We start from the raw sequence: 12,675 nt of genomic DNA, 5'->3' as shown, positions 1-12,675 counted from the left end.
GCTCGTGTGAGATTGAATCTAAACACATAATCAAGTAGGTTTCCGCTTCGGTAGATGGTACCCAAAGCATGCAGATAATCAACAACTTAAATATGCTATAAAATGCCTGTATACAGCTTTGCTTGGGCTATGTCCGTGACTGATAGGCATCCAGAAGTGCCCTCGCTTTTCACTAAATGAACCATGGGACACTAGTTCAAATATCAGCAAAGCAATGTGATTTTTTCATATGTGCAAGCCTTAGGGGAAAGAGTTTTTCGGCATGTGTGCGGGTGGATATCCTGTGGATTAATAAAGGTGTACACAAGTTGGTTCAGACATCACTATTGCAACAAAAAAAAAAGGGAGAAGGTCTATATTTGTCCCTCTACTATTGCATATTCTGTATATTTGTCCCCCGTTATACTTTTCGTCCACTTTAACCCCTACCGTTAACAAACTTGTCAAATTTGCTCCTAACCCTAACGGCCCTATACTGTGGCAGCTGACCCCTCCAATTTTTGTACATATCAGTTGCCAAGTCAGATGGCCCGACCAAACTAAAATCCCCTAGACCCATAAACTTGACTACCCACTCATTTCCCCTAAATCTTCTAAGCTGCAAATACAAAACATATTTTGGTCTTGGTCAAAATGGAAGATCCATATGCAAAACATCCAACTATTTGAAAAGAAAAACGTAAATTTCTTTAACAGCTCGAGATTTTGGATTTGACAAAGGTTCAGATGATGATTAAGAAAATTGAATCACGCTTGACGAGGACGCTGTGAAAGACTTATTGTACGATTCTCATGAAGAACTTGCTGTCTATATTTGGAAGGTAAAGATTTAGAGCTTTACAACATAATCTTGATAAAACCACCATTTTTTTAATTTCTAGTGGAATCAGAAACTTGGAGGAGCCACCTAAGGAACAAAAGTGATGCTGGAATAATATAATTCTTTCACCAAGTCTAAAGCCCAAAGTTCTCAAGAATATACTGCTATTAGTACATTGAAATTTGACAAAGTCCTCCATTTTCAACAAGGGATGATATAAAAGCGTGAGGTTCAGATGAAGATGATTTAAGGGAAATGCGTGGCCAGAATGGGTCAAGTTTATAGGTCTAGGGGGTTTTAATATGGTGGGCCCATCTGACTTGGCAGCTGATATGGACAAAAATTAGAAAGGTCAGCTGCCACAGTGTAAGGCCGTTAGGGTTAGGGGCAAATCTTAAAAGTTTGTTAACGATAAGGGCTAAACTGGACGAAAAGTATAACGGGGGACAAATGTAAACAATATACAATAGTAGAGGGCCAAATCTAGACCTTCTCCCAAAAAAAAATGTGCTCAAGGTGATAGTTTCTAGTTAAGGTCAGTAGCATCAGTAACATAGTGATGTGAAGCTCGAAATTTTTGGGGTGGACAGCTTTTCATCTTGTATAGCAACTCCAAGATGCATTGCTTAGAATTGAATGGAGTTCTTTTTTTTTTTTGGTAACTAAACAATTTTATTTACCAAGTAATATTTACACAGTATTTCTCTCTTTAGCCTGATTTGGACATTAGTCCCAGATTCAGCTTAACTTCTCATTCTTATTCCTTCTAGCTACTATACCTATTTACATATCCGTATGAACAGAAGGGTAATAGTTTAATTCTAATAGCCTCCCCTTCAATCTTTGCTTCATGCTCTCTGGACAGTGAATTTCTTGGACTACTTGTTGAGTAATTGTTTCAGCATTCCTCCGTCTTGCTTGAAATATTCGTGCATTCCTCTCTTGCCATATATAGTATATACTACCAGCTAGTGTCATTGTGTATACTTCTGCTTTAAGACTCATCCCTTTGTAATGTCTTTCGCCCAGTCTAATTCGTGTCCCCAAGTCATCACCTGCCTCTGTATTCCTTGTCGGTCTAGCATGCTGCCCATACTTGTGTTGAAAATGAGCATTTAAAGAATAAATGGTCAATAGTTTCTTCTTCTCTGTTGCATAGTGAGCATGATGTATCCTCCGGGCAACCCCATCTTCCTAATCTATCTCTTGTTAATAATCTTCCATGAGCAGCCAGGAATAGTGTGAATGTCTATTTAGGGAGCCCAGCGTTATTGCATGTCATCCTCCTTCATGTTACCTTTGTGAAGTCCCCTCTAAGCTTCAAGTACATAGCCTTGATTGAGAATTTGTCCATTTGCAGCACCTCTTCTTCTGAGTACCCAGCTTCCTCAAAGTGTTTCTTTGCTTTTAGTATTTTTTGGACCACCGACGATGCTTGCTTTGGTTGAGCACCCCAAGTAATGTATCTCTTATAGTATAGATGGATCCATTGTATCCACATTTTATTTTTCTTCTTGCTTAAGTTCCACACCAGTTTGCAGATGGCAACTTTATTCCATGTGCCTATGTCCAGTATATTCAATCCCCCTGCTGCTTTTGGCAAGCATAATCTATCCCAGGCCAATAGTACTTTTTTAGCGACCTCCACCCCTCCAGTCCATAGAAACCTTCTGCAGATACTCTCTACTAATTGGATCAATTTCTTAGGGAGCATAAACACTTGTGACCAAAACACTTGTATGGAGAATAGCACACTCTTAATCAATTGGATTCTTCCTGCATATGACAGGAATCTGGCAGACCGTGATTATATTCTCCCCAGCATCTTCTCAATCAGTGGTTGACATTGTACCAATGATAGCCTTTTGGTACTCAAAGGCACCCCCAGGTACCTTACTGGTAATGCTCCTTTAGAGAAGCCTAATACTTGCAGTATCTCCTGTTGAATATCATCTCTGACTCCCCCAAAGAAGATAGAACTCTTGTCAGCATTTGCAACTAAACCAGAAGCTTGAGAGAAGCCTTGAAAGCATTAATAAAGCAGCTGCACAGATGTAGTACACCTCTACAGAAGAGCAGAAGATCATCAGCAAAGCTAAGCTGTATTATGTTCATTTTAGTACACTTAGGGTGATAGTTGAAGTTGGATTCATCTTTAGTGTCTTCAGTAATCTAGTCAAGTATTCCATGGCCAATACAAACAGGTAAGGAGATAGAGGGTCACCCTGTCTCAATCCTTTTTTTGCATGGAATGGAGTTGTATGTTGCCCATTGATGATGATGGAATATGAGACACTTCTCACACATTTCATAATCCATTGAACAAATCTTCCAGGCATTTGCAAACTCGTTAGAACTTGCTCCATATAGTCCCATTCAATAGAGTCATAAGCCTTCTTCATATCAACTTTCAGCATGCATCTTGGGGATACACCTTTCCTACCATAACCTTTAACTAGTTCATGGCTCAATATTATGTTGTCATTTATTAGCCTTCCAGGCACAAAAGGAGATTGGTTTCTGTCAACTATGTCATCCATTATTCCGTGCAGTCTGTTGTTATCACCTTAGAGATAATTTTGTACAGGATGGTGCAGCATGATATTGGCCTGTATTCAGTGATTCTGGATGGGTTTTTCACCTTTGGCACAAGAGTAACTGTTGTGCAATTGATAGGTTGATAGAGGTTAGCACTTGTAAAGAACTCCATCACTACCTCTGTAATATTGTCTCCAATCACAGACCAAGCCTTCTTAAAAAATAGAGCACTGAAACCATCACAACCAGGTCTTTGTTGTCATTGATACCTAGCAGTGCCTTATATACTTCCTCTTTGGATATATCTTTCACCAATTGAAGCTGTTGTTGTCTATTCACCAAAGTTCCATCCCTCATCACTACTGGATTAAGAGCTGGTAAGTTTCCAGCTGATGATCCCAGTAGTTGCTTGTAGAAGCCAAGCACTTCCTCTTCATTCTCATGTTTAGTCTGCACCATCTCCCTATTGTCCCTTATTAGACTCTTAGTTTTGTTCTGAGAGTATTTGCTCTTCATGCTTGCAAAAAAAAAAAGTTATGTTAGCATCACCTAACTTCAGCCAATGTACTCTAGATTTTTGTTTCATGATACTTTCTTCCACCCCAAGTCATTTCTCTAGTTGTGCCTTTGTGTCTTTTTCTACTATAATCATATCTTCAGATTGTCCAGGGTCTCTCATTTGGTCCTGCAGTTCACTAAGCTGCCGTCTGCAATGCTTAATCTTGTCACCTATTGCATTATACTCTGCTTTATTCAGGTCTTTCATAGCTTGCATCACCTTTTTCAGTCTGCACCATACATCCTTTATGATATTCATCCCGCTATTCCTTTGCCATGCTTCTTTAACTTTGGCCAGGAACTCTTTATGCTCAGCTAAATGACTTAGAAACTTAAAAGGTATTGGATCTTTATCCTCAGTATCTTCAAAGCTAATACAGAGAGGAGAGTGATCAGAACAACCCGGATCTGTTACCCTTACTTCTAGATGTGGCATTTGCAGCATCCATGCAGTATTCACCAAGGCTCTGTCTATTTTGTTGTATGTGTGTCCATTTGTCCATGTGAAATTCCTTCCAGTAGTTCTGATTTCTGTCAACACATTATGCTCAATGAAGTCATTGAAGTCCCTAATCTCAACCTCTTGCACAAGGTTTTCAATTAGTCTATCCTCCCCTGAGCTAATAGTATTATAGTCTCCCATTATCACCTGCTGTACATTATTCCAACCATTCAAGTCACTCCATAAGCATCTCCTATCTACTAGCGTATGCAGGCCATACACTGCAGTGAAATTAAAATTCATGCTCATACTCTTTATGTGGACTGCAGTGTGAATGTGTTGGGAGGAATTCCCCAATTCCAAGCACTTTATCTCATTGGTATCCCATAGTAATCAAATTCTTCCTCTACTACTATATTCATAATTGGCTAATCAAGTCCATCCTGGAGTGATTCTCCTTATTATTTGTATGGCATTCTGCTCCTTTATTTTGTGTTCTAGTAGTGCTATCATATTTATTCTATTACTTCTTATAAACCTCTTGACTTCTTTCTGCTTAGGGATCTTGTTCAAACCCCTAATATTCCTTGTAGCAAGCTTCATACAGGAATAAATAGAGATTGTGTCCCTCCTTCCACCCCTTCTTGACTCCTCTGACTACTTGTGCCCTCTCCTAGTTGTCTGTGATATGTTAGCTGCAATTGAGACTCAGCCAGTATGTTGAAACCATTTATCATGCTGATGGCTTCATCTTCTGGCTTCTCCCTGCTTCTAGTTACTGATTTCCCTGTAGCTTTTTTCCATGCATGGTCTTGCTCTCCTCTAGCTAATTTCATAGGTGATCTTACGCAGTTGTCCTTTGCCTCATTAACCACAACTACCTCCTTAGTATTGTTGGCTACTGCATTTGGCTGAGACCCCTTGTCATTCTGGATCACTTTGGGCTGACATTCTTGTTTCTGCTTCTGCTGCTTTGTTTTAGCTTTAAGTGTTGGTTGCTCTCCTTTATTACACTGGTGTCCCACTTGCATGCAAGTATGACAAAATTCAGGAACCCAGTCATATGCCACCTCTTGCATAAATTCTCTTCCATTAGGATCTGTTACCTTTATAGCTTTGGGAAGATCTTTAGTAACATCCATTTCAATTAGTACTCTAGCGTAGGAAATTCGATCTAACTGAGTGGTACATGCATCTGCATATAGGGGAATCCCTAATCCACTACTTATCCTGCTCAATGATTTTACTCCCCAACATTTGAGTGGGAGATTAGGATACCTAACCCATACAAGAATAATCTGCAGCACCTCCTTGTTAAAATCAAAATCAGCTGACCATACTCTCATGATAATTGGCTTGTTATTCAACATATGAGATCCAGAATACAGAACTTCATCTCTGTCACTAATAGAGTTAAATCGTACAACAAAATATCCATCGTTATGAAAATAGACTTTTGGTTTTGTTGTAAAATTCCATGCTGAAGCAATGGAATGCTCCATAGCTCCTATGGTTGGGGTGCTTCCTACTACATAGAGAATCAGTGCTTGTTTCCACTTCTGTGTCTCCTCTTCCACTTCCTCCTTGCATAGTTCAATTATTACCTCACCATTTTTTATGGTTGGTGCAATGAAGCTTAGATCCATTCCTTTCGCCACCATCCTGTTACCTAGAAACAAGTTTGCCCACTTCTTTTGCTCCGGTTATGCGTTCTCCATAATTACTTCTCCTTGCCTTTTATCAGTTACCTTCTTACCCTTTATTTCCCCCAAATTTCCAGCAATTACTACTGGATTACTCACATGCATGTCAATTTGCTTTGATTTAGGGTTAACCTCTGTCGTCTTACCCTCAGCAGTTGTCTTCTCACTCGCAATCGCCGGTACAGTATTCATAGTAGGAGGTGTTTTCATACCTTCCTTCGTAGCAGATAATGATGGCCACTGTTCCATTGGAGTTTCTTCTTCAACTTCAATCTGAGGATTCTGAGCTCTTCCGTCGTAGCTTTGCGTGTTGTTACTACTTCCTATAGGCTCCACCCGATGAATCGTGGCTGCATTTCTCTTAGGTCTACCCTCCCCATTGCTGGCCAGCGTACGTTAGCAAAAGCACGCTACCGTGTGCTGAGAGAGAAGAGAGTCTTGGTTGTTTTGTTAGCTAACATTTTGACTGGAGTTCTAAGAACTACTATATGAAGCTCTTGAGATTGGCTGTTATGCATAGTTCTCGACAAACTGAATTTCTCGTAAACTATATGATTAGTAAAATTAATTTTATTAACAGAAACATCTCTGATAAGTAACCAACAGTAGACTTTGAAGCGAAGAATTTGCTAATCATCATTTGATTAGATACCAGAGTATAAATATAGAAGAAAGCAGACATTTACTGAACTTTATTTTAATATCATATCGTCTTATCAATATCATACAGTCGAGTAAAAACCCTTTCTTACGTCTAAGGCCAATTACCGTCAAATAATTTTTAGTTTTTGATGGGTATCGTTAATCCTGGTCAAAGAATTTGCTCTAATCGCTAGTTATTATAGGATCTTGTTAGTTTTACATGGTAAATGAAAAAAGTTATCGTAAATTCAATTTGTTAAATGGTTGCAAACATATTCGTTTTAAATTTGTTTCGATTAATTTGTTCTCTTTTAATTTTGTTTTTTGCTTGAGTCTACAAAATCAGTTTTATAAATGACAATTACAAGTTTGGTCGATAGAACATAACCGTAAAGAGTAATACCGAAGTTACCAAACCACACAACCAAAATCGAAAAGTGAAAACCAAACCATACCGAATTTATTTTGGTATGGTGCAAGTAACAATTTTAAGTTCACCAAGGATTATCGAACTGATCTACCGATACCGTGCCAAACCGACCTATAAACACCGCTATGTATAATACACAGACAAAAAGCCTCTTATTTTAAAAGCATCCAAGTACTTATCCAATCTACGTTACGTAGTAGCCACCTAAATTATCAACAAGATAGTCAGGAAAAGGTGCAGCGGTCCCATGATCAAACCCTTCACTAGCTGGGACGATTCGATTTGGAACAGCATGGATGTTAACAGCAACATCCTTTGAGTTAGCTTTTGCTCTTCCTTTAACAGAGCGCTTGTTATCCAAAGGAAATTCAGCAGTGAGTCTTCCCATTTGCTTTTGCAAATCAGCAACGGATTCCTTCGTTACTTTCCCTTTTGGACTCTTCTTCCCATCAACAAGTTTCAGCTCCAATCTGTACAGGGCACACGCATCATACTTGTTGATTTCATATTCATACAGATGCCATTCCAGGTTTTTCATCGGCTGTGGATCCATATAGTAGGATCTCTTCAGCCCTCCGTATTCATTCATCACTTGCTTCCTAGACTCATGCCAACCCCGCCCGTTATAATCTGGCAGTGACCTCTGCTTTCTGTTTCCGCTTTCAAATGCTCTTCGAGGCTTATCAAAGAAAAGCCATTCCCTGATTGTTTCACCTTCAACAACTTTAAGGTCAAAGAGCTCTGCGAGAAGCAACAAGCAAACCAATCGATATCAGATTTTACACGTAAAATAAAAGAGGAATAAACTGATCTGGTATATGACACACAGCAATCAGAAATACAGAAGTGTCTCAGCACACTAACCTGGTGCATTCCAAGGGGATTTTGCAGTGGCAGCACCTTCACACTCCGGAATACCAACATCTTTCCCCTGTGCTTTTGCACTTAGAGCTTGGAAAAGCAAATTATCCTTTAAGCCAATACCCATCGGTCTAACAACTGGAGGTGTTCCAGGATAGCCTTCATTAGGTGCAAGAGAAGCATGGAAGTCACTGCAGTAGTCATGAGACTTCTGACACCAATCTGACCCCATCGCAGGTCGGGGACAATCCCAAAGTGAACATTTAGGACCCAGGAAAGCAGAGGGTGGAGGGCTAATATGAACAGGAGGCAACACATCCTCCAGACAAAGATTTAAAGCATCAAATCCAGGGAAGTACTGATCAAAGTCTTGCTGCAGATCAAAAGAATTGTAATCTTGTTGTGTTGCAATGCCTAGGTTGTTAATCCCTGCATTGTTGACCACTAAAGGCATACTTCTGCACTGATCAACCAACTGGTAACCTTGCTCCTGCATCACTGGAGTTACATTGAAACCCTGCAGAAAAAACATCGCTTAAGTTGTGAGGATTCAATGATAAACTTAGCACAAGTGCAAACCAATAAAGGAAAAAAAGATTGCAAGAAAAACTATCTGAAAAAGACAGCCAAGAAGTTTCTTAAAGGCGTGACATTCTTAGAGGATCGGGCGCAAGGAAAAGAAAGGAAGACTATAAACTGATGATCAAACTCAAACAAAATTTCAACAAAATGGTCAGCCATGAGACACGCCAGATTATGAGGACAAAATTTGGAGGAAAACATCTTCAAGTTCAAGATATCAAGCTAGCTATATAAAAAGAAGAACAAAGTGCTTATTAGTCAAGTTCATTATCTTGAAACTTTTAAGCAAAAGGCGGGGAATAAGAAACAGCTAACTGATGGTAGGAATTAAATTATTAAGCATATGCAACAGAGAGAACTCTGTTTATGTGAACTTTGCAAAGCATTACTGGTCACAGGGGGATAAAGGAAGAACATTGTGATAGGTTAAATAACAATATAAACTAGACTAGCTCTGATGATCCTTCAAATACTGAAATAGTCAATAGAGCAGAATAGATACAAAGGATTCATAATGTGGCCCTAACTAATTTGGTGAAAAATAGTTGAATTGTTGATTGATATGTAAGGAGGGACTAGGGGAGCACTCTGGATAATGTTCACATTTTTCAAAATTTTTAGGTACTTCCAAAGCACTTTCTGGGATAATTTCCTTAGACAGATCTCCACAATCAAACACACCCTCACCAACGAGGCTAACATGGTAATATAATTTTCAGTTCTGTGGTTTAAAAAATTATTTCAAAGCATCTAATGATTTGTTCCTATTACGTAGGCAAATGTAAGACCACAATCAGACCTGGAACTCTCAAACCGAGTCCAAGGAAAAATTGAACATCCAATGACAGGAAGTTGGTTTGAAACTTTGAACCAATAGCAAGAAAGGATCCATACATTCAACAAAGCAACAAGTGTTATCTAAACACAAAACAAACAGCAAAATCGTGAGTGAAAGACCTAATCATAGTTCAGAACCTACAAGCTTCCAGGGAAAAGTAGATCAATGAAATTAATAAAGGCAATATTACAGAAACTTTATACAGCAGATATCCAACAGAAGATTCAATTTATAAAAAGAAGAAAAACATGTTTCGGATATACCAAAGTAATGGCATGCCTACTCGATGAGATCAAAAGAGCTATAAATGTAATCAAATTCAACACAATGGTGTACCAGGAGAGATGCAAACATATTCCAGCGATCAAGTCCGGAGAAAAGTAGGTCAAAGAAACTAAAATAAAGGAGGAAATAACAAAATTTTATAAAACAAAAATCCAACAGAAGATTCAAGTTACAAAAAAGGAAGAAAAACATGTTCCAGATGAACCAAAATAATGGCATACCTACTCTGTGAGATCGCTAGAGCTACAAAAGTCATCAAATCACACTATGGTCTAGCAGGACAGATACAAACATATTCCATAGGTCAAGTGATCACTGAAGCTTTGAGGTGAACTAAATTCAGGAGTTATCTACGTAAAGGTTTGAAAAATGTTACAATCTTACTGATCAAGAAAACGTGTCATACTTTTTGTCAATTTTTTCACCTGCTTGCACTTCAGAGATCAAAAGAAACTCCTCTTTGACCATTAAGTTTTCAATTAGTCATTTATTGTATTAAATGCTTGCATTTCGTGGTTACACATATTCATGTGTCATTACATTCATAATGCGTGAAACTAGACAAAGTTTGGACATGTTATACTTTGTGATCTATTTGAGTTGCTTGCCATTTTAGCCAGTAAAATAAACTCCTCTTGACCATTATGTTTTCAACTGTTGCTTTATTATTCCTAGATCTCGCATTTCAATGGTAGACCTTTTTGTATTTTCTTAATTTAACATTTACTTTTAAAAAGGTTCATCAATGTGTCAAAGTCGACAAAGAATATATCACCAGCAGACCAAACCGGGTCGTTCCCTGTGGTCCCTTATTGATAAAGGAATATGCTGTAGCCACTAGACAATTAGCTTAAAATAATAGATGGCGTCTGCAAAACTAGTCCAGTTTGGATCTGCTATAATCAACAACCAACGATATCAGTTCAGAATCTTTTCTATTTTTCCATTTGCAGAGAAGGGTGGGTCAACTATCAAATAAGCCAGGACACATAAAAACAGAGACTGGGTCAAATAAAACGGAAAAGGGAACCTAGCAATTCACAAACTATAATGAAATCAAAACTTCCACAAATAAAATATCAACATCATTCTAAAATGGATTTCCAACATGTTTCATTCTGTTAGAAATGATACCGCTAAAGAGAGTCCATCACATGCACAAGCTAATTTCAAGGAAAATGATTACCTCTTGAAATCCAGCAACATCATTTTTTTGAGCATCAGGCTCAGGCTTAGGTGCAGCTAATAGGCTGGTAGCGTCATCTTCCTCCTCACCAAGCAGCAGCCTATAGATATCTGATGAGACACGGCTTCCTCCCTGCACGCGATGCATCAAGATAAACACTTACGACTAATATTTCCATGTGCATTAAAACTATACATCAAGACTTGAACATTGAAACATACTTAAACACCATAGTATCCACGATTGCACACAATTACACCATAACGACACAATTACACTTGAACCTCATAGAGATACAAGTCTGCACTAGTAATAGATCCAAGACTTTTTTAAGCATTTGCTCAAGATGCTTCAACCAAAAATAACATTACACATCACAAACACAGACAAAGACAAACACAAATGGACATGCAAATATCAAACTTTGATCACATTAATATAAGACTAATGTGAACCAGACAGTATCAAAACATGGGCAATCGTGCATATCAAAGGAAACTAAAACCACTTGGCACACGCCACTAAAGAGACTTAAGGTTGGTTATTGCCTGCAACGAAGAAGCCGGGGAAGGCTCATTGAGCTCAGCCTTCCACTCACGAAGCATCTGGTGAACCTGCTCTTCAAGCACCCCAACATCATAAGTTCGACTCTCCTTCCTTGCAGATTGCAGGTTAGTGAACACACCCTGCAGATCATCCACACGGTTCTTCGCCTTGTCCTTGAAGAGCTGGTGCGACGCAGACTTGCCTGCACCGCTCTTCGAACCCTTCCCCATTCCAATCAAAGCAGAAGAAACAAACCCCTCAATTCTTCACCTGCAAAAAACCAACAAAAAGAACATCTTTAGCATAAAATCACCATCTTTATATGTTCCATTCCACCATCAAGCACAACACATAAGCTAAACATAACCAACAAGTTAACATTACAGAATTTCATGTTAGAGTAAACAAAAAAATTATAAACCTTTGCAGAATCAAAATTCCCAAAAATAATCAAACATAAGCAACAACCACCAAAAGTAGCCCAATTTTAATCATACCCGCTACAACCAAAACTCTGGCAAACCCAAATCCAAAAAAGGCAGAATTTCCCAAGGAAAAGGCTCGACTCAACAAAAGCCCCACGAAGTAAGGCGATCTTAAAGCACTTACAAAACCCTACTATGGGGAATCACAAGAACAATTGCAGCATATCAATCGACTAAAAAATATTGAAGGGAATATAAATATAAAGCATGGTTAAGAAAAAGGGAGAATAAAGCATGGAAAAGAATAGACAACTACTCAGAAATTAGTCAATTAGAAAAAGAAAAAAAAAAAGAGAAAAGGGGAAATTGGTAAAGTAAAACAGGAAAAATTCGCAACAGGGAAGAATGAAGATGGATAGGATTCATACCAATTACCGGTGGGTCGGATTGCGGCCTCTGAGACAGTGAAAGGAGAGGAAGAGAGAATATGTGTGTACCTTTTGGGTTTTGATTTCGTGTCTGTGATTTTCTCTCTCTAGTTCAATATCAATATATATATATATATATATTCTTAGAAATTCGATTGTGATTTGTGTAGAACTAGAAGACTTTATACTATTACCAACCCCCACGCCCCCTTAAAGAAAAGAAATATAAAAATTAAAAGAAATGTACGTGGCAAAAGCATGGGTGATTGAAGCTATGTTAATTTTCATCTTACGTTGACTGTTTAACATAAACAAAATANACTGGAGTTCGGTGCACTTGTGTATTAACTCCAGCATATTATGCTGGACCGGTATACTTTGCTGGCTCCAG

At 38.5% G+C, this 12,675-nt stretch overlaps 1 protein-coding gene across 3 annotated transcripts; it reads right to left on the bottom strand.

Annotated features, from left to right (window-relative positions):
• Positions 1–7,093: 7,093 nt before the first annotated feature.
• On the bottom strand, positions 7,094–12,414 carry LOC109210444 (transcription factor VOZ1-like). Of its 3 annotated transcripts, none has more exons than XM_019373861.1 (5): positions 12,354–12,414; positions 11,434–11,701; positions 10,886–11,017; positions 7,998–8,511; positions 7,094–7,874 (listed from the first exon to the last, which is right to left on the bottom strand). In XM_019373861.1, the coding sequence occupies exons 2-5, from the start codon at positions 11,659–11,661 to the stop codon at positions 7,318–7,320; spliced, it is 1,431 nt and encodes a 476-aa protein (XP_019229406.1). In that variant the 5' UTR covers positions 11,662–11,701; positions 12,354–12,414; the 3' UTR covers positions 7,094–7,317. The 3 variants fall into 3 exon arrangements, with proteins under 3 accessions (XP_019229406.1, XP_019229404.1, XP_019229405.1); XM_019373859.1 differs by having other exon boundaries at positions 12,285–12,412; XM_019373860.1 differs by lacking the exon at positions 12,354–12,414 and adding an exon at positions 11,929–12,116.
• Between the last annotated feature and the right edge of the window lie 261 nt (positions 12,415–12,675).

Source organism: Nicotiana attenuata, unplaced genomic scaffold (genome assembly GCF_001879085.1).
Source record: "Nicotiana attenuata strain UT unplaced genomic scaffold, NIATTr2, whole genome shotgun sequence".
In the NCBI taxonomy this organism is placed as follows: Eukaryota; Viridiplantae; Streptophyta; class Magnoliopsida; order Solanales; family Solanaceae; genus Nicotiana; species Nicotiana attenuata.
Note: the sequence above shows the minus strand (reverse complement) of the source record. Positions and strands in the feature narration are given on the sequence as shown.

Excerpts from the sequence above, each read along its gene's own strand:
- LOC109210444 (XM_019373861.1), bottom strand. The coding sequence starts at position 11,661 with ATGGGGAAGGGTTCGAAGAGCGGTGCAGGCAAGTCTGCGTCGCACCAG. Across the intron at positions 11,018-11,433 it reads CCCCGGCTTCTTCGTTGCAG|GGAGGAAGCCGTGTCTCATC; the intron begins GCAATAACCAAC and ends CATCGCGTGCAG. Across the intron at positions 7,875-7,997 it reads ATCCCCTTGGAATGCACCAG|AGCTCTTTGACCTTAAAGTT; the intron begins GTTAGTGTGCTG and ends TGCTTCTCGCAG.